Consider the following 26,221-nt stretch of genomic DNA (forward strand, 5'->3'; position numbering starts at 1 on the left):
TTCAAACTGTAGGTATGTGTTGTAAACCTAAATATTATGCATAATATAATAAGGGCATAAAAGCTGTGTTGTATTTGTTGAAAAACAGTATGTCTAAGCACCCATAGTTTTTGGGCCAAGGTTGCCAAACACCAAGGTCGCATTATTCTCGATTCCACCTCAAACTTCTTCGGGGCATATTATCAACGGCCAGCGATAATTATCGCTGGCCGTGCTTAGCGATAATTTTATTATCGCAGGCTATCTCTGGAATTTATCGCCCTGGTAGCGCATTATTAACAACGCGTTACTCCACGGCAATAAAAATTCCAGAGATAGCGAGGTTATCGCCGTTTTGCAGGGAACATCGCTGGTTTTCCAGCGATGTTCCCTGCAAAACGGCGATAACCTTGCTGATTAGACCCACAGGGTCGTATCAGCATAATCCATCCCAATGTTAGGGATAGGTAAGTCTGCATTTTAGCAGACGTTGGTTTTTGGAAAAAACAGCGGTTTTCTCCAAAAACTAATGTGTGCTAAAATGCTGGGGCAGCATTGTAAATATTGCGATGTGAACATCAGCGATATTTGCAAGGTTGTTCATCCGGGGTACGCCCAGTGATGCCCACTTTGCATCTCATTAGAGATGCAAAGGGAGGCGTCGGGAAAAAGGGTGCTAGCATGCGATTATGCATGTTAGCACCCTCTTGCAAATAGGATGATAGTTTTATCTCCACTTTTTGGTCTTTTTAAGCCAAGAAAGCGGAGATAAAGCCCTTGTTAATATGCCCCTTCCTTCCATCACCCTATATTTTAAGTCTCTTTCTCTCACTCTAGCGTGTTCTTTTTCATCGCTGCTCTCAATATTTGTGCCTGTTTTCCTATTTGTGTTCCTGTCACTTTCCTCCTACTATATTCTCTTTTTTCTGCCTTTTTCTCGCTTGCTCTGGCAAAGTTCGATGATGAAGATAAACTCCCGTCCCGAAAATTGTGTCGGTGCCTACGAGCTACAATTACTTACTGTTACAATTGAGCTTCTGTGCATAAGGGTTGGACAATCATGTACTTTTGAGAGTTCATTTAAACCTGTTTCATTAACTCTTTGTGTTTGTGTCTGTGTGTAGGATACGCACTGCTCACATTACACATGCTCTGCAGTAGCAACATTTTGAGATTCGGTTAACATTTATTACAGCACGTTTTCTATGCATTACACCCCTCATACAAACACTGGACAGATTGGAGCACTTCCCCAAACTTACAGGACCATTGATGGTCTGATCAGGTGTAGGACGTGCATTTCTAAACGTCTATGAACACTATTCATTTGTGGGTGTTCACATAATTTGCCTTGACTTTTCTTTGATACACCCACTGTTGCCATCTATGTGTGACATGCAATGCACATTATGTTAGCATGAATTGCCTGCACACACACACACACAAATACACTCCATTCCAGACAGCGTAACACACTACTACCTTTTCCACGGAATCGAACCCACAATATTTACCTAATGTTAGTACCTTTTTTCTGCCACCTTTGCCTATGTGGTGAATGCATCATCAAATTAAATATCCTCTCCTCATCTTTCACAAGTGTGAAACTGCTTAACGGTTTTATTTCAAATAGGATTATGGTTTAATTTAATCTGACATGATTTTGTACCGCTCATATATGTCATAGTCCAAAAACATGAGAAAAGAAATAGCAATTGCAAGTGTGTGCTCTGATATGCTTTAGTAAACATAACCGCAGCTCTACAGGAAACACCTGGCCTGGATAGTAAACATATATAGCTACGCATACCTAGATATGCAACATCACATGCACATGAAAGATGCTTAAGGCTCTATGTGACAAAGCATCCCTTAACATAAGGCTGCAAAGTCTACACTATCAACTCTGTCACAAAGGTATTGTAGTAATGTCTCTCTTCATGTACAACATGCTAATTAGATTACCATGTGCTGTAATGCCTTATAATGCTGATGTTTCCATATGACATATGTCCACTCGGAACAGGACAGAAATCACACCTATATGACTAGAATGACCTTTAACCGAATCAGTAACCATGTCACTTCCTGATTCAGACATATTTACCTGATGGCATGAGGCATATGACAACCTTTTCAAAGTAAGCATTAATCATGTCTCAATTAACAAAGCATATTTTTCATAAAAGGAGAAAAAAAGGGAATGACCTGTTCAAAAGAGTTTAGGGCAAGGAACAGAAACATAAAATAGCACAACAGAATGAAGATAGGCATTTACCCTCAGAACTACCTCCGCTGTGGCATAAAAGGTCTAAGTGCATTAGTACATCTTTCAAAAACTATTTTTCCAAGATTATTCAATCAAAATACCTGATTAAGAAAATCAACTTTTTAAACAATTAAGACTGTGAATGGCTTCTTTGTTTGACCTGCGTAGTGTACCAGCTCAGCAGGTAGCAGACCAACAGCGCAACCACTCCGCGAGTGGGAACAAGAGGACATGTTACACATTCGCCTCTCCCAAATGCTCTCCATCCAAGTAAGTGGCACTCTTCTCTGGTGTCACTGATGTGGCATGATGAAAAGGTCTGTTGTGAATTTCAGGCTCTTCTTTCCTCGTCCTTCCATTTCTCTTCAAACAGACCCTACCGCCTAACCGTTAAAGACACAACATGCAAACGGATGCATTTTGGAATCACTCCAGCAGGCGATTAGGAAGAGCCCGCGCCTCTGTTGTCTTAGCCAATGCCAGTTCACCTGAGATCTTCAGAAACTCGAGAGCCTCGTTGAAGGAGAGTCGGTGTTTCCTCCGTAGAAGAACTTGTGTTGGTCTTCATGGACGAGATAGTCGACTGGCTGGCTAGCCGATGGATCCTCCTAACTCACTGAATATGTTAGATAAGAGAAGTCATCCCTAGAAGAGATATACAGAATTTGTAATAAACAGTTCTGCAGTAATTATGTATCAAAGCAGTGTCTCTTTATTGCAGGAGGTGCACTATTAATGCAGTGTACCTAGGAATTGAGGCAACTGCTTTTGTTTGTTTTTATTTAAATATTCCTCTAAAGCACACTTGACCAAAGGATATCAGTGCAGTGTACATATAACCAGGCTAAGGTGCGCTTCAATGTCACATAGAACATTTTTCAATGGAAGCCAATCAAATTAGAAAGAATAAAAGGAAGGCACAGTAAGATAGGTTCTGCACTTGACAGAAGGTAATGCTACAAAAGGATGGATAGGGAAGGAAAGGTAAAAACTGGGAATTGGGAGAAAAATAGGACATGTGAGGTGTGGGTGCAGTAAGCAGATGTAAAGCATGATATAGACTTGTGAGGTGAATGGGTAGGGAAAACAGAAAACTAAATGTAGGACATTTTTAGCGTGCATAGTTTAGGTGTGGATTGAAAAGGAAGATTTTTAGACTTTTCCAATAAGTAAATAAAGATTCTGATTGTCTTATCTTGACTGGAAGTAAATTCAAAATTGTAGTCACAGCACTTTAGAAGACTTGTGTGGCCACTATATTTGTTCTGAATTTCCTGCACTTTAGAATTTAGATATTTCTTAAGCTCTTCGCGCCAACAGATCTTTTGATGGTTGAGTGAAAGAAATCAGGTTTGTTGAGAAATAGTATTTTACAGGTAATACAAAGTATCACTTTACTATTTATCTTTCATTTTTTGAGATTTGGAACTCAAATGAGATCAACAAGAATAAATGAAATTATAAACAATAATAAATACATTAAAGAGATAACATTAAAATAGCAAATCCCCAAAATGCAATTCATTATATGCTATGAGTTATTCAATATGCGTTTAAAGTTCAGCATCCAAGTGTATTTTTAAATTAAGAAACGTTTTATCATCATACACTCTCAACTATCGTACAATTCCAGGTTCCGTGGTGGGAGGGATAAATATCAGCACGCATGTGTCTGAGTACTGTACTGGTCAATCAGTGCCAGAAGGAGCAGGTCACTTGTATTTAACTGTCTGCCTAAGGGTAAATAGTGTAGCAAGATGCCACAAGTCACAGAGAAGGATAACACATTCTGAATATTGATAAGGTGATTTGCGTGACAATTTCTGTACTTGGGGGAATGCAGTAAATACACATAAAATTCGTTAGCCTGTCAGAAGATGTGTGATTGCATGGCTGGTCTGCACCAGTCAAATTGTACATCATCAACTAAAGAGAAGAGATTATAGCTACGGGGAAAATAGCAGAAATGATGTACTATTTGGAAGGCCACCGAGTAAATACCAACTTCGTTTACAAATATACTAGGAATACCCATTGGGGAAAACAAGATGTTTTTAATAATGGAAATTGTTGATTTCCTCCCATACTCATGGCATCAATGGATGAGCCCCAGTCCTGATCACTGAGAGAGATCTTGCAGCTTTGATCAAAGTTCCTTTAGGTTTACCAAGGAATCAATTGTTGCCTTCAATTAATGATTTAGTTATTCCATTGACTCTCATAAGTCAACTCCTGCATCTTTACCATTTTGCCCTTTCCTTAATACATTATAAATGTATGTTTCTAATGTTGTCCACAAAAGTATACCTAACTAGATAATCCCGTACATTGTATAAAATACTCTAAATGGCACTGTTCTAGTTTTGGAACGGTGCAACACTATGAATACACGTTTTAGGGCAGTATATACGGCTCAATAGTTCACAATTTAAGGAAACCCCTATTAGCCATAGCCATGATTTGAAACTCCAATTGAAAGCAACATTGAAATACAGATCTTAATGACAGGTGGAAATGTGCCTTATGGACAAAGTCAGATCTAAATCAGCAGCCATCAGCCATTTACTGTAACTTAATCATGGTTGCATCATGTTTCAACTATAACAAAGATGCAAGAAAACCATGGCAGAGATATCATGTAGAAGAATATGGCATACAACACGACAGTGACTGGTCCTGGTGAGCATCTTAAAATTATTGTTAAACTGAGTTGGTTGTCATTCTTGACTTGAGGTGGCAAGATGAGACTCACGAAAATGAGAAAGGGATCATCCAGGAAACTTTACCTGTGGAACTGGGAAAGGCATTCCGTAGCTTGTCCATGATATCTTCTAAACACAAGCCAGTGTCCCGGTTTCTTGAATCTAAATCATCTGGCAAAAAACACAGAACACTGTAAACCTTACAATAATTGTATATTTCCTAGAATTCAAAATGAATTATTAAAATGGCATCCATGCTAACAGGCTTGTAGTCAAAACATGCCTAAATGGATAAAATGCTGTGAAGTAACTTAAGCAAGACAGCCTGCCTAAATACCCCTTCTCTCCCTATGAGAAAGTTGCTAAATTTACCACTAAAAGATCCTCTCATAATTTCATCCTACTTTCCATTACTACCGCCGTCCCTCCCATCATTAATAGTTTCTGAATCTCATAATGAAATCTCAGTGCAGCAGTCCCTGATCGCTATCGATCAATCTCCACTTTTGTCAGCAAACTCATCAACAGAGCAGCCTTCAGCCAAATGTACATCTTACAAGAAGACAATAACACACTTTCCGATCACCAACTAGTATCTGATGGGGCAAGGAATCAAATTGTCCTGATCCTTATCTGAGATGACCTGAAGACCACAGTCAACAGAAATGAACTTAATGTTCTATTACCATTAGACTCATCAGCCACCTTCAATACCGTGTACACCTGCCCTACTAATTACACAAGAAAATCTATCTATTTAAGCAACCATTCAAGGCTCGATTCCCTCCTACCCTTTCAAAACATCGAGCATCATTTCACTCCCATGGTACTGTTCAACTCCTTCCCGTACTACCTCTGGTATTCCGTTATGAATCTTCATCAAGTCCTTCAACTAACCTGTTATAACTATACACAGGACACCAAGAAAATCTTCCAGCTAAAAATTCCAATAGGATAAGTCTTTCCTCTCGCAAACCGCTGCCTTCCATTCGTGGTACAATGGATGATGATCAACCATAGGAAAATCAATTAATAAAAAATCAAGATCCTCACCTGCATAACCTGGAAGAATTAGCAACCTATGACCATTCTGCCTCTCTAACTTAAACCACCTTTAAAGGCAACAACAGAAATAAGAAACCCGGGAGCAATTATGGACTGCCTCATCCTTAGTGCTGCTGGTAAATCAAGTTACCAGAAATTATTTCTTCACCTTGCAAACTCTGAAATGAATTTCCCCAAGGTTTTCCTCAAAATGTCACCACCCTTATACAGTCACATCTGAAGCCTGGGCTTTGCCAATTAAGTTTTCCTTAGAGTCCCACTCTAACTATTGCAAAGGCTATTGCAGCAAGATAACTACTAAGTCCACTTCTAGTCAAGCACATCACTCCGGCTTTACAAACTTTCCACAGTATTCTCATAACAGACAAACCTCATTCAAAGGATCGGTTTTTCCCAAACTGTCAGAACATCTTTGGTGATACACAGCACAGGACACTCCACTCAAGACAAGCACCGCTGCTGACCTTCCTACCCTTCAAGAAAATGTGCACTGATGTTAAAGCCTTCCAAACTTGAGAACTCACTGAACAAAGATAAGAAATATTTACCATTACCTGGATTTCAGGAAGGAGGTAATGACCACGTTGTTCCCAAATAAGGTGGAACTCTTATTGCATACACTGTGAAAGTACCAATCCCTGACCACAGGTGAAAGATGATAAATATCAGCCTTTGCAACTGTACCCCTCTCTCCTCTTCGCTAAGCATCTAAGTAAAGGATATTGTTGAGCATAAAGTCCGACATCATTGCCTTTTGTCACCACTAATAGTGGAAAGACAACAGTGGGGAGTTCTCTAATTCATTCAAAAGACCATAAAAACACTGAAGGAGGTCAGATAAACAAAAACTGGGGTCTCACAAGTTTAATTTTGAGCAAGGTGCCGCCATCTAGTGCCTCCTCCAACACACAGTGACATAACTCCAGATGAAAAGTAGTCTTGCAACCCCTTTTGGTAAAAAGAGGAATTATTCATATGGAGAAATTTGTTGCTTCCTTAATTCAGCTGGCAAAATAATTTACTTTCCGGCTTTTGTCACCAACAGATCACTTTGTAAGGCTGTGAATGAGGCGTTGTAGTTTATGATTTATTAGGTGAAGTTGAAGTCAGCTAGGCATGGTTTAATATTGCATTGTTACATCAAGCATACTCCTTACTGTTCACCTCCGCCCGCCCTAGGTCTCAGAATGGACATTGTGCAAAGGAATGCATGGTCCAATTTGTGTATGCAGGAACTAACATTACATTGATGGCTGTAGTATTATTTACAAGTACAATTTGCAAGCATCCAGATATACAGGTCTTTCTTAGAAGTTATGAGTAGCAAATGCTCTGCAGCACGTGAGGAAATGTGTTCTGAGAAACTGATGCAAGCTGAGATTATTTTAGGCTTCACTATTAAAAGATGACAGGTCTGGGGCAAAGTCAACGACATGCTATGGTCATCTTTGACTAGTAATAATAGCAAAGTTGGAATATGATCTATGTGTGCCAGCTATAGGTATGTACTAATCCATATTTTGTCCTGCCCTCATATTTAAGGACCTGACTTAGCGTTTGGTTGACAGGGTATATCCCACCGCCTATTTATAAGGGCATTAAGAAACAATGCCCTTGCAATAAGGTGGACATCATATCTTTCATGTTTGTGACAGAGTACTCATCTGCCAATCATTAAATCAGGACCTATGTGTGCAGTACCTCAAAGCTCCATCTTTGTATCCCACCCCACACATAAAAACCCTATGTGGAACATGTAGATACACTGCTGCAGGATAAAAAGATGTACATTCACCAAAATATGGAAACAATAATCACCTGTACCTTAAGATCCCAAATGCTGCAGGCATACCAACCCTAAAAATCTTCCTGAACAACCTAAAAATTAGACATTCTCATTAAAATTAAATGCTCCAAAAAATATCACTCCATTCTGCAGTCCAAAGACTCTATACCTCATGTTAAAGAATGGCTAAGACCACTTATAGGTAGACAGATATTTCTCTTACCCTGGTTTCATTGTCTAAATCACTGGCCAACATCATTGATGAAATGTTAAACATGATACAACATATCTTTGAGATTAAGAAAACGTCCTTCTTTCTGCGGCTTTATTTAAGGAAGCTGAAACCATACATTTCTTCAGCAAATTTCAATACAATAGTTAAAGCAGTGGTAACACTATACTTTCTTTCCTGCCCATATCAATTAACGCACCTCTGAAGCTGCACTTCATTCTGCTCCTTGCTTTGCTTCAGGTACTAAGATATCCAACCATGTCGCTATCCTTGGAAGGTTGAATTCACTTTCAGGTGACTTGTATCATCAACCAAACCTTGAATCGTGGCCTTCCCAGCTACTTTAAGGGCAAACTACATCTGATTTGGGGTCAAAGAGAAACCAGTGGAAAAAAGCACCTAGTACTGGAAATCTCAAAATAAGAAAAATACCAAGACAATGAACCTGTTCATCATGTGCCAAACACTCTGGAACTATCTTCTGAATTGTCTAACACTCAATCTCAACTTGCTATCCTTTCAGAAAGATCCAAATACACACTTGTTAAAAATGTGCCTTATTGTTTAATCTGTTTGACCTTCCTAAGGCTAGCATAAACCTCCACATTATCCTAAAGAATACCGATAGACACATTTATTCAGGATTTTTCCAATGTTTACTTCTTTCACCCTCCTTATTTTGGTATCCCTTTTCAAGCATTCTAATGTTATCCTATTCAACATGAAACATTTGGCTGCCTTGTAGATAGATCCAAGCTACAGAAATGCACTAAACAAAATAAATAAATAAATAATGTTTTATATAAGCCTAACTAAATGGCACCTACTGAACTATGTAGAAGATTTAGGGGGGGGGGGAAAGAACATTTAATTGCCTATTCTTTATTTCAGAATTCTGCTCTGTGTATTAAAAGGGAAAATAGTGCACTGTGAACTGCACATTGTTTATTTGGAAAGTGTAGTCATTGTTCAAGTTGTCCAAATTACATAGGGACTGTGGATTCAACACAAGAAACATCCCAAAATGATGGGGGTAACCTAGAGTTTGGAGGACAGGATACTCTTTTACAAACTCGACGGAGACCCTATCAACCAAAATGACGACCACAGCGTGAGTACCTAGCACTGTGTCACTGATGTCCGTGACACCCGTTCTGACTCCGACCCAGCACCAGGATTGTGGCTGAAGAATCGACGCAGCGCCTGCTTCGCGGCTGTGAAATCCATGCAGCCCATGGATTGCCGCTGTCGCATTGACACAGCGTGTCTGGATTTTCAACGCATTGTCCCTCGATGCTGATTCTTCATCAAAGCCGCACCACAGTAAGGCACCGAGGTTGCATGTCTGGAAACCAACGCATCACCTCCCTTGCCAATAAGGAACCGACACAACACCTCCCCTACCTAGCTGTAAGGAACCGACGCATCACCTCCCCTGCCAGTAAGTTACAGATGCATCACCTCCCCTGTGTAGTAAGGAACCAATGCATTGTTGTGTGTCGATTTAGATACCGTATATAGGTTTCCAGATGTATGTCCTTATATAGGCACAATTCGCATTGCCCATATTTAGGCATAGAAATCCTACCCTTATTTAGGCATTATCCATGCTAACCAAATACAGGCATGGCCACCTACATCCGTTCATCTACATCATAACGAGTTCTTGGAAAACCAGACTCCTAAGCCTTTAGGACTTCCCCTTGCTTGGATATTGATTTCTCCAAGAACTCATTTATTATGCATGAACATCTATTCCTTAGGGGTTCATTCATGACGTTCTTCTGCCCGACTTTTACATCAATACTGGTTCCTAAACACCTTCAAGGTATAAATATACCTTCACTTACCATGGCAAACCACGGTTCGGCTGTATACTTGCACGACGCGGCTCGCCACGGCAAGTTCGGAAGGAAGTCAAGTCCCTGCCTGACGCACTGACCAGACACTGTCGTCCTCCTCGCAGAGAATCGAGCTCCAGTGTTTTCTGGCTCCCCTTGCGGGGTGTTAGAGATCGAGACTCGGAAAGAGATTCCAACCTCACTCATTCTAAGGTATGGAGCGGACTAGAACCTAGAGGGACTTTTGGCAAATCTTGGCAACTATAGCTAAGCTAGACTATAGACAAACAGCGCCTACTTCTTACCTCGTACTACACTTAGGTTAGGTACACTGGGGTAGAACTAGCTAGAAGCATCAGATGAGTATTAACATTTTAGCCTGTGTTATTTATGTATGTATTTTATGAATATCTGTCATAGCTACACACCATGCTATTGCAGTATTATTTTATCTTACTGCTAAAGCTGTACATATTTTACTTCGCACTCCGTCTTACGATTATAGCAGTTCATATCTCTTGCACGAGAAATAAGACTGTTCAATAAACCCTTTTTATTGAAACGCCCGTTTATCTATTTTTGTGTAACTCTGTAGAAACGAAGCATGCATGATTGACTAGGTGAAACTGTTATCTATTGTTGCCACGATTCTGAGATTATTCCCATTCTAAGGGAAACAAAGTTGTCATGTTTATGCGGCTGTCAGAAACGAATTCCTTCTTGTTTATTCGAGAAGTTTCTAGTGACCTCTGAGTTAGCTGGCACACACAAGTAATTAAGATTAATGTACTCGATAGAGACATACTGACCTGAGTCCTATGTCAAAACTATAGTGTATATTATTCCAATGCGCAGGGCCTATCAGGAATATAGGAACTACACTACAGCATCACTTTGCTTTTCCTCCACTGCGCCTTGCACCGTCTTTGATGTTTGACACATTTGAGGTACTTTATGCTAAAATGAATGGTCTTGTTTTATTCAGATAAATATTGGCTATTTTTCTAAAATGGTATGGACTCCTTTTGTAGTGTTTTCACTGTGTTAATATACGTGTGTGTGTGTGTGACTGTGAGTACAAATACTTTACACATTGCGTCTGAGATAAACCTTACTGCTCATGCCAAACTACCAAGCGGATGAGCAGGGGTTACCTTAGCTGTGTGACTCCCTTAGACTGACTAGAGTGAGGGTCCCTACTTGTACAGGGTACAAACCACTGCCAACTAGAGACCCCATTTTTAACAGTGTTGTTTTTTCTGTGTTTTGGAAAGTGTGTAAAAAGTGCTGGGTGTTGCGTTCTATGGTATCAGGCCCTAAAGGTGGGCCGCATGTACCAAGCGCTTGTGAGAGTGAGTTTTGAATGCTGAAAAGTGCATTCAGAATGTTCAACATAAAGAGGACAATTTGCAGAGCAAAATAAATCATCACAATTAACAATTCTCAAATTTGCATTTAATATTTCTGTGTGAAGTGGCCATGAAGCAACACCTACCAATACCCTGTACGTGTCATTAAATAAATGCAAAATATATTTGGAAAATCTCAGTACTTCGAAAGTACTGAAATGTGGACAAACAATGTTAATATTCCTAATTGTTTTGCAAATTTACTTGATTTGTACATTATTTAGAAAAGCAAATATATGATGTATCCACTGGTTAAAACTGCAAGACATATGCCTATCACTTTGAAGTTAAAGGATAAAGCAATACACATGCAAATGAACATTATTGAGCAGATGTGCCCATAACATATTAGAAGTGGAAAATGTATTCCAAGTTTGAAAAAATACAATATAAATATAATTACATTAAAATATAATATGAAATCAAGATCATGCATGGATCTTAATACCATACCTAAAACAAACCAAATTGTTATTCAATGTTATAAAAATTTCCTGCTTTTGCTAATAGCTTATTTGACAAATTGCCTACAATGTTATTTTTGCACTCTATTTTCATAAAGTTAAAAAAGGCTTCGGGTCTGTTGATAACTAATAAATTCAACAGAGCCGGCTAGGTGTGTGCCTTCTATTAGCTTTAAAAAGGAGGAGAGCGTGAATAATATCTTCAATAACTCCCCATTCTGCATTTACGCAATCAGAGCCAGGACCATACTCTTTCCAGTTTGCAGCTCTAGAAGACAGAGGTAACACGTCAGCCTAAATATGCCCACCACAGGTGTAACAGGTTCAGACTAAATCTGCCCAATGCATGTGTAACAGACTCAGCCTGAATCTGCTCACCGCGGGTTTAACAGTACTGCCTAAATCTGCCCTCCGCAGGTGTAACACACCCGCCTAAACAGGGACGTCATTTAGGTGTCGCCAGGAGTCGCAGCTGTGACCCATGGCTTGCCCCGTGCTATCTCTGGCATTGCCTTTGAGACGCCTGGTCAGTGCCAGGAACACAGTGGCAGCTCGTCCTTATGGACGTCAGTGGGGCTGCACTCTCTTTGTATTCTGTCAATTATATTATTACACTAATACTGGACCTTTGGACGTTGTCTTTCTGTTTCATAAGGCCATACTAGGACTTGGGAATTACCCCACTTCTGTTTCCAGTGTAACTGCCTGGCGCGACAACTACATCGTTTACCTTAATTGACCTTATTTTCCTGTTATCACAGCTCTACATTCAGAGGCCAATACTGGCTTTTACTCTTGCCTGTTGCACCCGGCTCCGAAGTCCTGGAGCGCGATTTTGTTTCTCTCCTTACTTAAGGACTATTGCTACAGTTAGACCCCAGGCAGGACAACGCCCTTATTCGACTCATATTACACGCCAGCATTTCGATTGTGGGGTTCTGTGCGTTCAGCCAGATTTAATATTTTTGAGGGCATTCGCCCTCTTGAGCCCTGACGAAGTTCTATATGAGAGAACGAAGTGCGTTGGCTGAGTTCACTGCGTGTTTATCATATGAAAAATAAACGTTGAAAATAAAGACTTTTTTGAAAACTCCACCAATCTCTGGACTTCATTACCTGGCACACGCCCACCCTATTTTTCTGGATTATATATGTATATATATATAATATTTTTCACTTCTAGTGTTGTAAAAATTGAGATCAATTAGCTGAAATATGACACTCTCTGGCAGCTGAGGTATGTAAAAAATGCTTTTAAATGTATGTTGTGTGCGTACTTGCGGGTGAAAGTGTGTTTATGTGAGTGTGTGTGTAAGTGTGAATGTACGCATGTGAGTAAAAATGATGGTCAAAAGGCGTGTGATGTCACTTCCGCTACCCCTGGCATTTTGATGAATTGACGTGCATGAGCCTAAATCTGCCCACCGCAGGTATAACACGTTCAGCCTATATCTGCCCACCACAGGTCCTACAACAGACAAAAATATGCCCCTTACAAAACTAGTTCTTCAACATGAAATTAGTATGCACTACCAAATATTTTTTACCAACTGATTAATTGATTTTATTTTAAAACCTTATTATAAATGTGAACATACGTGTTACATCGCAATGTGTGACACCACTGACGTCTCTGTTCAAACAACAGTATTTTGCATTTGAAAGGCAAAACAGGTTTCACAATCATTAGGTACGTTTGTGCCTAATTATCAATGCACTTCTGTGATCGATGCTTGTCGTTTATAGATTAGGTAGGCATGTTTTCTGTAGCGGGAAGAGTTGTCCCCCTATGTATGTGTCCCAGATATCTTGTTACTCGTGTTTTACATCTGTCCTATTGTTCATAGGTCAGGGATTGCTTACCCCGCTGTTTTGCCCATACATTTTCTTAGGGGGTTCCCAAAAGTCATGTAGTATTAAAGTTGGGTGAAAGGTGGTAGATTAGGTGTGGACTTGTTCGTTGAACTGCGCCATATCTGTCAAACAGTCTTTATGGTGAGCTGTCCCAGTGCACATCCATTTAACTGCTACTCTTCATTTAGCCAGTATTAGCACCAAACCTCCTGCTCGCCTTTGGTACATCCAACGAAGAGGTGTGGCGCTGCGGCCAGGGCGACTGACTCCGGAATCCGGGGATCGCGGTTCGATCCCCGGCACCAGCGGCAGATTAGCCCAGCACCATGTGACTCTGGGCAATAGCTTGCTTAATCTTCCCGACGGCCCCTAGCACCTAGAGACCCTTATGGGTGATTGTTTGCGCTTTATAAATGTGGATTATTATTATTAACCGTGTACCCCAATAGAGCAAATACAGGGGTTTATGATAAGTTTCCCAGTGTCACATCTCCAACAGTTTCAAGTACAGTGGGCCATTATTGTGTAATTGCAGTGCAATCCCAGATTAGTTGCCCAAAATCTGCATTTGGTGCCTGGCATCTCCCACAATAAAAGATTATGCTTGGTTATATATTTTTTATATTTTTTAGGGGTGAAATAATGTTGATAAAAATTTTAAGTGGATTATCTGTGCTCATTATTGAACCAGGCTAAGTGGACCTGGGCGCAGCACTAGTCCCAATACTATTCTCCCAGAGTTTGTCCCAAACCTTGCTCCCATTTGTTTCTTGTGGCAATCAGTGCAGCCTCTGCATAAGTGAGCGAGAGCAGGTTAAATCAGGTATCTTTCCTCTCTATAATTTTGGTTAGCACTTCGTATTCTACTGGTACTTGTGGAAATCATTGCCATAATGCTCTTCCTGCTTGTCGGAGTCTGAAGTAAAGCAGCAACGCTAGCGGTGACAATCCACCCCTCTATTTATAATCTTTTGGGACGAGGACTCCAATAGTGGTCATCGTGAGTTTGCACACTGTTTTTGGAACCAGTCTCCGTTAGAACTGACAGCCTTATGGTGGTGTTTCACCAACTTTTTGCCTGCCTCCTTCCATTTTTCTGAACCGATATTTGCTGGTTTTAGGGTTCTGCACACTTTACCACTGCTGACCAGTGCTAAAGAAGTGTTTGTGCTCTCTCCCCAAAACATGGTAACATTGGCTTATACCCAATTGGCATATTTAGTTTCCTTGTATGTCCCTAGTAAAGTGCTCTATATGTGCTGAGGGCCTGCAAAATAAATTCTACTAGTGGGCCTGAAGCACACATTGTGCCACCCACATACGTAGCCCCCTAACCATGGCTAACCATTGCAGAGCCTGTTTGGGCAGTCGACCTGGCAGGGTAGCCCTCATGCCAGGCCTAAACCTTCCCTTTTTATACATATAAGTGACCCCTGAGGTAGGCCCTGTAGGGTGCCATGTAAAGGGCAGAACATGCACTTGTAAGTTTTACATGTCCTGGTAGGGAAAACACTCTTTAGGGGACGATTACGATGTTGTGCGGAAACTTTCCGCCCGACACCGTCTCGGATTCAGAACCACCGACTCGAGGTCGGCGATTCCACCCGACCGATTAGGATGCAACCGAACACTGTTCGGTCAGAGTCCCATTGTTTCCTATGGGAGCCCGTGTTCCGCCCGACAACCTGCCATAACACAGGCTCCTATGGGAAAATGGGGTGTGCTCCCTGTTGCGGGCACCACATTGTGCCAGCCACATAGTGCAGGGTTTTTACAGGGGGGTCGCTTAGCTACCCACTCGGCCCCCAAACGGAGGCCTCAGGATGAAGAGGGGCCTGCTCGGGGTTCCCAAAGTCAGTTTCTGATAGCACGACTCGGAAAGGCTGTAGGAAATTGGCATCGTAATTGTGAGGTCGGAAACACTGTCCAAAGAGGTGTACGATGCGGTTACGACCGACACAAATTCTCTGAGAGCCAGTTGGAACTGATTCGGAATGACCGTGTGGTTAACTATTCAACCGCAAACATCGTAAACAGTCAGGCAGATTGTAATCCGACTGAATCGTCGGAAGGGTTCCAACACGGTTGAGGAGATTCCGACTGGCGGGAGGAGGCTTTCCGTCTGATACCATTATCGAGCCCTTAGTTTTTCAGTGCTGCAAGGCGTATGTCTCTCATAGGATAACATTGGAATTACCTTTCACATCTTTCAAGTGTCACTCCGAATTGGGAAAAGATTGCACTTTCGAGTTTAGTGTCAATGAACTCGCAATTTAAAATCTCAAAATATTGTGAAGTTAGATTTTAAATTCCAGTTTAGCAAATGCCACTTTTAGAAAGTTGATTTACTAACTTCAGCTAAGTGGTGTCTACTGCCTGTCTCTGGAATACACGTCTGGGGGTTGACAGCTAGCTTCCTGCATTCCCTCAAGACAGCCACACACAAAGAAGGGTAAGTGTGAATGAGTTATGCGTCATCCTGAGGCAAGAAGAGAGGGAGGAGTGGACACTAGCACCTGAAAGGGCTGGGTCCTGTCCCCACACAAAGGAATGATTACTACCCTGTGTCTGGAGCCAGGTCAGTTAGGGGGAACCTCTGCTTTCTTTGAAGTTTCCCCCACTTCAAAGGCACCACTGGTATAAGTACTGGACCTCTAGCACAATCAAATCAGTACACTTCTTTACCTGTGACTACTCTGCCAGGAAGAAGAGCTGCTGTGCTGCTGAAAGGACTGCCATTCTGCTGGACTACTGCTTTGCTGAACTCTGCCTTGCTGTGCTCTTGCCGTGCTGAGCCACCCCGCTGCCTTCTGTTCTCCTGACTGGGTGAGAAGGACTGGACCTGCATCACTTAAACCCAGAGTGACTCCAAGGGTTTTCTGGCTTCCCTCCTGTTGTTTAATTCTCAGGGACACAAAAGATATAGAGCTCGCTTTTTCCAACCCTTGGGCTCATCTGCTGGTGAGTCTGTCCTACCAGGAAGACCCAACCCCGTCCTAGAGCCCTGGACATGGACCTAGGGGTCTGCTGTAGTCTTAACTATGTGTTGCCTGCTGTCGCTGGAATCGGATTGGTACATTGCACCCGGAGCTGCAACAGCACACTCGAACCTACTGTATTCCGGGATCGACGCTTTGCTCAACAGCCCTTGTTGCATTACCGCTGCATTAGGGATACTGAAGCCTCATTCTGCTACTCCCTACATCTGTCAACGCAAACCTAGGATCAAGGTACTTTTGTTCAGGGGGCCTAAGTAGATCCCTGTGTCCGGCCCGTGCTCCCTTGCAGTCGGCCTGAACTCTCTACTTTGTCCCGGTTCAGCTCAACCAATTAACCTTTTATTCGGTATTTGCTTCCAAGCGTTACTTTGACATCTATTCCTTAAAAATTCATATCTCAACTTCTACTTGATGGATTTTTGTCGTTTTGATCTTGCTTTATTTATAAAATCATAATCTATGTTTCTAACCCCGATGTGGAGGTTTCACTGTGATACTGCATGAGTTATTGCGCAAATACTTAACACATTGCCTTCTAAGTCAAGCCTGACCGCTCTGTGCCTAGCTACCAGAGGGTGAGCAACGGATATTTTCCAACTAGAAACCACATTTCTAACAGTCTCCAATGTTGGAACTACTGCTGAGTTATCGAATAGTGGTAGTATTTTCGAGTACAGATCCTCAGCTCCAGCTAAGGCAATGCTTGTTGTGATTACTTTGTGCAATTCTGATCTTACTTTTCTCTGCCTCATATTCTGAGGCCGATGGCCTGGTGGAGGAGTTCACAAGTCTCATCTCGATATTGGTGTATTGATGAATAGATAAAGAAACCTGGTGAATAGATAAGGAAACCTGGGTAGCACCACCATTTTAATTATAGCTATCTGTCCCATCATGGGCAGATGGAGGGCTATCCAGCTCTCTACTTCTGTTGTTAATGTACGAAATGCTTTCCCATTTCTCCTTCATACTTGCAAAAATGGATCCCCAGATACTCTTTGCACAGCAAGGGCCATATTTATCAAGCTGTAATACAGCACAGTGTAGCAAGTCACCATGCTGCGCTGCATTACAGGAAAAGTGCAGGAAAGTGCGATCATTTTCACAATACAGCGCATTTCTGCCTTTTCTCAGCGCCGATGCACAATGTGCTGCCTAGCCCCAATGCAGGCACTCTTGCACCATGGTGCAAGGGTGCCTGGGTTGTAAGGAGGATTGTTGTTTAGCAGGAAGGGGCGCATTCCTGCACAAAAACAATCCTCTGAGGCACTTTCCTCTTTTTATGTCATCTGCAGAATGCAGCACACATAGAAAGAGAAAAAAACAAGGAGAAATATTGTTATGCCTCCCCTGGTAAGGCATAGCATTTTGACGCATTCCCAGGTCTACCAGAAATGGTAAATCTGAGAATTCGTCAAAATCCATGAGTTTTGCATGGGAACACCCATGCAACACCAATTGAACGCCTTCCTGGGGCAGAGTAATGCAAATCAACAATTTGTGCTGCGTTGAGTTACTCTAGATTTATCAAGCCACTCAGGGCCGCTTAAGTTGGCTTTGCATTGCTTGATAATTCCCATTTCAAGTGTTGCGTAGCTTTTGCACCACAGAACATGGTGCAATTTAAGCCATGGGTCACGTTTAAATGAGGCATTGGCCTGGCGCACTAATGTGACAATAATAAGCCTCCAGGCGCACTAAAACACTGCCGCAGTCCAGCAGCAGATGAAAGCAACCTGAAAGGTACGGCTTAATGGACAAGAAAAGTCATGTCTTTCCAGAAAAAAATACTTCTATCCAATCAACTTTCAGTATTAGGTTTCGTGCTAGTGCCCGGCTCTCCCAGTGCAAAGATAATTAACATCAATGAGTGTCTGTGAGGTGGGCGACCAATGTTTTCATAATTAACATCAGTGGACACCACTGCTTCGAGCTTCAGAGCAGAAACATGCACACTGGCCAAATGCCATGGACATTGTATACTATGCTGTGTAAGATGTGTTGTGTAATGTCATGTGTTGTGTTTAATGGTGGCACAAGGTTTTGCTAGATAGCTAAAGCTGTGTGTAGTGAGACCTAATAAAGTACATGCAGCTCTCTGTTAACTCACTACCGTCATTCCACAAGTAAACACAGCTGGGTTAAGATTGCAGCATGCAACTCATAGAGCAGTAAAACATGATAAAAGGGACAGTGTTAGCAGGGTGTACCTTTTCAAATTCAAAAACTATAGTTCATCTGTCTGATTTCATGTAAAAAAAGTCTCTGGGTCATTTAGATCTCTGCTGACAGTTAACAGAGGTCCCTTCTCTGCAGAACACCCACCCTACTTACAGTAACCCACCTAATAAGTGGATTATTTCTAACAAAAGTGCTGCTGCTGAATACATGGAAGTACATGGAAGTACTTTCATCACAAATGAATGCAGGGCCAACCACAATGACATGGTTATGGTATTATTGACTTATAAAGTGCATGTTCACCCAAAGGTATCATGGCGGTAACCCTCAGAAAGAAAGTGAATGTGTTCTAACAGCTACTATATACAGGAATCAAAAGCCATCTCAAAAAGCCAGGATTTCAGCACCTGTCTAAAAGGTTCCAGCGATGTTACTAGCCGAATAGAAGGCAGAAGGGAACTCCATAACTTAGGAGTCACGACTAAAAACCTGAAACCTCCTTTTCTTGCATCCTGAAACCTAGGTACCATTAAATGATTGGCAGTAGATGAGCGCAGGGCAGTGGTCAAAGTGTATCTTGACAGATGTTTAGGGGCTTATTTACAAGCCTCTTGCGCCGCCAGTGTGTCACTTTTAACTTGAGAAAGTCTGGGGCTAAACTGTGAATGGTCTTGAAGACGACACAGCAAACTTTGAATTGAATACATTGTGATATTGATAGCCAATGCAGTTGTTTCAAATGAAGGCGCCTTAAACAGCTACTTGGCAGCTGCGTTCTGAAGTATCTGGATTCATTTCAGATCACAATCTGGTAATACCAGATAAATGCTTTCAGCATAGTCGATTCCCCTTCCAATCATTGCTGCATGACATGTTTCATGGCTTCTGACAAGGGGTAGGAAGTACGCTTCCTTACTGTCCGAAGAGTAAACATCTCCTTCAAGACCACATTGTTGATTTGCAGTCTCAGGGATAGTCTATGATCCACTATTATGCCAAGATGTCTTGCCGCCACAGTGGGTGTGGAGGGCAGCCCCATTTTCCATCCACCCACAGATAAAACCCATTGAATCATGGAAGAGGAGTTGAGACATCTTCTTGTTCTCTAAGCATGGTAAGATCTCAGAGGCATCCACACAATTGAAGTTGTGGCACCCTCTTCTGGCCGGTGCCTTTACCAATGGCTGTACATAAATATTGAACAGGTGGAGGCAAAGGGCTGAGATTTGGGGAACTCTACAGTCAACTTTGAACTCAGGGGCTTTAAATGGTGCTAAATGCACAGCGTGTGTTCTATTGCTAATGAAGGAACTTATCCACTCCTTTGCTTTATCAGATAACCCCGTGGCCCTGATATGGTGAAGTAGTATTCCGTGATCAACCGTATCACAGACCGCGGAGAGGTCAAGCACAATTAGAGCCATGACTTGTCTTAAATCGAAGTCCTTCCACAGTTCATCAATCACTGCAACTAGCACTGTTTTTGTGTCATGTTTTGGACGGAAGCCTACTTGTTGTCAGTTCATGAAACTTGAAGTCTGCAAGTAGGTACACAGTTTCTGGGCTACATAGGATTTCAATATTTTGGCACAGAAAGTTAAAAGAAATAGAGGTCGGTAATTTTTCAATATCTCTGGGTCATCACTGATTTTTTTCAGTAGAGGAACAACTGCAGCTTTCTGGGACATGTTAGGTACTATTTCTGACTGCAAGGACCAGTTGAACAACGAGGTGAGTGGCTCTGATAAAACAGTAACTAATACCTGCATAATCCTGGGAGGACAAGGATGATTCGGGGACCATGATTTTATTTTGGCCACTAGCCATATTAGCATATCGTCCCTCAAAAGAGTAAAATTATCTAATACAGTCTTAACCTCGGTCACTTCGGCCATCTCTGTGTAATTGATTTTTGTCATTACAATGAGATTGTGAGGTTGCATGCCACGCTCCTCTTCAATCTTTTTGTTTTTTAGAAACAAATACTCAAAGCAGGGTTTTACTTCTGAAAAAATAAAATCAATGATGCTGACACTGCGGTCACTCACAAACTCAGCACCAGCAGACTTGACTACGGCTACGCAATCTAAACCCAGAAACAGCTCAGGAAACTACAGAACATTCAAAACGCCACAGCCAGACTGGTCCTTGACATCACTTGCCGCAGCCACATAACACAACACTTCTGTCAACACCACTGGCTCCCAGTCAACAAGAAAATCACCTTCAAGCTCCTCACTCATGACTACAAGGCTCTCCACGATGCAGGACCAGCATATCTGAACCACTGCATCTCATTCCACGCATCTGTCAAACAACTTTGCTCCGTCCAACTTGCCCGGGCCACCGTCCCATGGAGTCACAAGACCGGAACCAGAGGAAGATCCTTCTCCTACCTCACCGCCAAGACCTGGAACACCCTGCTACTCCACCTAAGGCAATCCCCATTGCTGACGCAATTCAGGAAGGATCTCAAGACCTGGCTCTTTGACTGAACCTCCACATCCACACGGATTGGCAGCCCCTCCCCCCCTCAGTGTTATGAGACCCTCACAGGTGAGTAGCCGAGCTGTACAAGCTCCTGATTGATTGATTAATTGATACTTTGGGAGTTTATCATCCAGTATGTCGTAGCAATTGTTTATTTTCCCTGCCCCTGTTTATCATGCCTTGTATGGAGGATAAGGCAAACCAAAACTCTGTCAGCAGAACTAACCTGCATACAACAGGTCTCTCGATGCATTGAATGTGGTGGCCCTTGGCAGATGGAGTGTCGCCCACAACTGTGAACTAGCAGTGCAATGGAGGTATTATCGATGCACAATTCTCAGTTTGAGTTAGCCCATCTCTCAATCTTACCTGCAGCCTGCGTTTCAGATGTGCTGCACTCTCGCTTCCCCGAGGGATGACTTCCTTCTGATTGATTTGGAGAGGAAGCTGTTGATGACCCACCTGAGTGGTTTCCTTCTGAGTCCGTCTGGATCTGATGAAGGCAAAAGCATAGTTTTTTTTATTCTTTTCTTCCAAGCATACATCCTCATGCTTTTTCTCTATAAATCATGATTCAGATGTACACCATTAGAACATTATAAGAAGAGGTTTTTGGCTCATGTATTGGGAGCTCTCACCTCCTCACGTTGTTTTATAGAGAAACTCAGAAGCTGTAGGAAGCCTCGGATTTTGGAGCGTGGGACTTGGGAGGAATGGGATCATGGGATTCTCTCACTTCTAATAAGTGCAATATACATGAACATGCCACATTTAGAAAGATGCTAAAATATACATCTCTCTCAGTTGTACTTTCATTGGAACTCTCGGTCTTTTGAAGGCTAGTTTTTACATAGCGATGACAGTTCTTTTGGTCTTTGATCAGCACCTTCTAATCCAGACTAAGGGATGCATGGGATGTGGAGCCTCTAAAACTTGGTACAGCATAACCTAATGTAACATAGCATAAAATAATAAAACTAGGTGGTGCAAACCTACAAATTCAAATTGCAACTTTGAAAACATTTTTAAAACCCCTTGTGAGCTTTAAAAAATGAGAAGCTTGTGAAAAATAAAAATAAAAAGCTTTACCATACCTGCGTGCCAACAAGAAATCATTCACACTGAAGTAAGAAGCAGCAGAAGAATGGTGCTGCCTGCCCTTATAAACCTCTACAGAGCCAGTATTTCATATCTGCAGGGGCCCATAGGACTTAACAAACCAGCAGGCAAAGTTGCTGGGAGACAGAGCCTCATTGCTTAAGCACCGGGCATGGGCTTTAAAAGGAGATATTGTCCCCAGCAGCGCGGGCTGCCCAGGCCAAGGGTGGGTCCGTCCATGCCTGTTGGAGCCCAGAGGAGGCTGGGCAGCCCCTCTTGGTCTCTTCATCAAGATACAGGCGGCTGTTTTAATTGGGTTATTATATGAAGTGTGATTTTGCCATCCGGTTCCGATTTTTCAACTTTATCTAACTATGGTCTGCAAATCTTTCTGTCTGGCTAGTCACTCATTTGTTGCAATGGTAAATAAAAAAACTACATGGGCCTAAATGGTATCCACTATCCACCCCACTAGTAAAACGTACTTCAATGGACAGCATGCTGGAAAGGACCATGGGAGTTATTAATAAGGTAATCACACTCACAGACATGAGGCTTTCACTGAAAATGGCCACAATGCCCCCTTTCACAAATAACAAGGCGAATTCAGGAGACTCCATCATCGTAGCTTCGGGGAATAGTCCACTTAGTAATGGTACAGTTGGTGCCTAGGCAATATCAGTCTCTGATGGCACCCTTGATACATCCATTTTAATCTTAAACCAAGCATCAAGTTCTTCTCTCCCAGCCAACAAGAAAACAAAAAACCGGGCACAGCAAACCAGGCCAGCCAATCTTAGGGTGTGCAGGCAGCCCTCATTAGCAATCTGCACTCTACATTTTCTCACCCCTGATAGGGGCTCTGGGGTCCATAGTTACAGGTCAACTTTGAAGAGTTGAAGAGGTCATGGATATTTGGCGCAAAAAAATCAAGGTGCTTCTCCATGTTCAACTTTCCCCTCATAGGGCAGCTTAAAGCTGTTGAGTCGCAAATCGTATCCATGTTTGACAAACATAGCAAAGTGGAGTCTGCCAGCCCAAGGCCAAATGTTCACAAGTTTGTCACCATACCCCCACTCTTGCCATGTAGCTGTGGGATTTCGTCCACCTCAAGAGCACCTGAAGAGACCTCTTTTAATCAGACTAATAACAGCCTTTCTACTACGGAGCACATGGACAAAGCTTCTACTAGGTTGTGTCCTCTCACATCAGGCGAGATTAGATCAAACTTGAGGGGGAGTAGCGTACCTGCAAATCTTTGTTTGGAGGGGTGTTAGAAATGGGGGTCTCTAGTTGGCAGAGGTAGGTAGCTTTGTCCAAATAGGGACCCCTGCTACTAGTCAGGGTAAGGAGGATACACTTCTAAAATAACCCCTACTCACCCCCTTGGTAGCTTGGCACAAGCAGACAGGGTTATCTCAGAGGCAGTGTGTAAAGCATTTGTGAACACATACTGTAATGCAGTGAAAACACTACAAATGGACACCACACCAGTTTAGAAAAATACGTAAACTTTATCTAAACCAACAAGACCAAAAACGACAAAAATCCAACATACAATACTCTTAAAAATAGTTAATGTGCAAAATAACCTTTAAATTGCAGGAAAAACTTGAAAAATACAGTTCCTCCGACTCGGAAGCTCTGTCCAGGGCTACTGTGCTACTGAATACGACAGAGTTTAACAATTCTAGCCAACCGCATCGATACAGGTTATCAAAAGCTTCAACAGACTCGGAGACAGGACCTTTTGTTGTTGCGGACGACACAATGGTACGAGCCGGGCCAGGGCCACCGTCGCGGTTGCGATGTGAGATGGAAGCGTTGCAGCTGGCGGTGTCCCCACGGCTCGGAGGAGGCAGCAGCTCATTGACGGAGTCTGTGAGACCAAGGCTTGCGTTGCAGGGTGATTCGATGCTCAATGAGGTGCTGGCAGGTCACGGTGCGGCGACGGAGCCAGTCGATGTTCGAGTCGGGCAGCGATGGAGTCGATGACGACCGGACAGCATGTAGCGAAGCGTTGCGGAGTGCGAAGGCCCCAGGACGCGGTGCAAGCTGGGGCTCGTTGATGGAGTCGGTGAGACCAGGGTTTGCATTGCGAAACCAGGGGGTGCTCTCTACGGTACTTTTAGGACACGGAATCCTGCGACGGACTCGATGACCGAGTCGGTTACCCTTTTCTTCTCCAGGCAAGTGAAACCAGCGGTTCCAGAGACAGTGCCCAGATGTTTAGTGAGATCTTTGATGTTCCTAAGACCTTGTGAACAGGGGGCAAGCTCAGTTTAAGCCCTTGGAGATCTTCCTCAAGCAGGGTGCACAGCAAACAGCAAAGTCCTTCCTCCTTTCCTTGGTAGCAAGTAGCCACTGCAGGCCACCCACAGACAGCAAAACAGCACATGGGCAGTATTCCTCCTCAGCTTCTCCGGCTCTTCTCCTTGGCAAAGGTTCCTCTTGATTACCAGAAGTGATCTAAAGTTCTGGGGTCTGGACCCCAATATTTATTCTGCAAGATCCTTTGTTTTCTGTGTCCCTGTGGTTGGTCAAACCTGGTTCTGTCCTCTCTGGTGCAGCTTCCTGGCAGTAGGTGGAGACAACATTGTTCTTTGCAGACCAGGCCCATTCAGGTGAAAGGAATTCTCCTTCCCCTACTCTAAATGCAGCCCAGGTCTATTCAGCCCAGCCCTGACTCATCAGGCTCTCTGGAGCCACTGCTCATCCCCAGCCACTGTCATCCAAAAGCCAGACATGAAATACACAAACCAGGCAACGGCATACTGGATGGCTAAGCAAGAAAATACTTACTTTCTAAAACAGAAGGCCACAAAGAAAAACATCTGGGGATAAACCTGCTGTAAAAACCAGGTCTAACAAGGGGAATTTAAGAACTCAAGCACAAATCAGATTAAAATTAACCTCCTGCTAGCAGTGTGACCATATGTTGCTATTATGTCTGGACTGCCCTCTTTGCGTAGGGTGCAGACTGAGTCTAATGAGGAGCTAAGCAACAAAGTCCTGGACTGGCTAGTACTCCATAGAGGTTTCTCCTCTTTATTTGCTGATGATATTTTGTCGACCCACATAGTAGGATGGATTGGGCCCGGTCCAGTTGTATCAGTGTGATTTTGTTATTGTTAACTTTAGATCTCCTTTTTTAGCATAAAGTGTTTTGCTCAGGGGACGCGCCTCATTTGAATCCGTTTAAGCCGTGAGGGAAACGGCGGAAAATCTCACCTTCCCTTTTACTCTTCATCCCAGCTGCTGCCTCCTTTCTGTCTCCGACGCTGCCGTGAGGGGAACAGATCGCATCTCAACTACATCTCCCAGGGGGCTGTATGAGGGTGACGCAGCGTGTCATTAGAGGGCGCTGAAGACTTCAAATACCGCGAGCGCCTCCCGCAGAGCGGGACGCGCCTCATTTGAATCCGTTTAAGCCGTGAAGGAAACGGCGGAAAATCTCACCTTCCCTTTTACTCTTCATCCCAGCTGCTGCCTCCTTGCTGTCTCCGACGCTGCCGTGGGGGGAACGGATCGCATCTCAACTACATCTCCCAGGGGGCCGTATGAGGGTGACGCAGCGCGTCATTAGAGGGCACTGAAGACTTCAAATACCGCGAGCGCCTCCCGGATAGATAGACTTGTTTCTACCATTAATAACAGGGGTTTGGGAAAAATGCCATCAACTGCCCCATACGGAAGGTCTGCCCCTAGTGGAGCAGGTGGCAGAGCTTCTGAAGTAGGGAGCACCTTAGTAGCTGACACTGCTACTGGGAATAAAGGTATACGATTGGCCCCCAACAATGAGACTGTTTTGGAAATAGATAGTTCTCTTCTTAGTCCATCTATAGTCGCTCA

At 42.9% G+C, this 26,221-nt stretch overlaps 1 protein-coding gene across 2 annotated transcripts in view; it reads right to left on the bottom strand.

Annotated features, from left to right (window-relative positions):
• Positions 1–402: 402 nt before the first annotated feature.
• The window catches only part of DRP2 (dystrophin related protein 2), a 955,857-nt gene continuing 930,038 nt past the window's right edge, over positions 403–26,221 (bottom strand). For both annotated transcript variants that reach the window (XM_085607714.1, XM_085607715.1), the window contains 3 exons: positions 21,641–21,764; positions 5,035–5,121; positions 403–2,893 (listed from right to left, as the gene is read on the bottom strand). In XM_085607714.1, coding sequence (XP_085463840.1) covers positions 2,874–2,893; positions 5,035–5,121; positions 21,641–21,764 — 231 coding nt within the window. In that variant the 3' untranslated portion in view covers positions 403–2,873. The remainder of the gene's footprint in view (positions 2,894–5,034; positions 5,122–21,640; positions 21,765–26,221) is intronic.

Source organism: Triturus cristatus, chromosome 5_2 (genome assembly GCF_964204655.1).
Source record: "Triturus cristatus chromosome 5_2, aTriCri1.1, whole genome shotgun sequence".
In the NCBI taxonomy this organism is placed as follows: domain Eukaryota; kingdom Metazoa; phylum Chordata; class Amphibia; order Caudata; family Salamandridae; genus Triturus; species Triturus cristatus.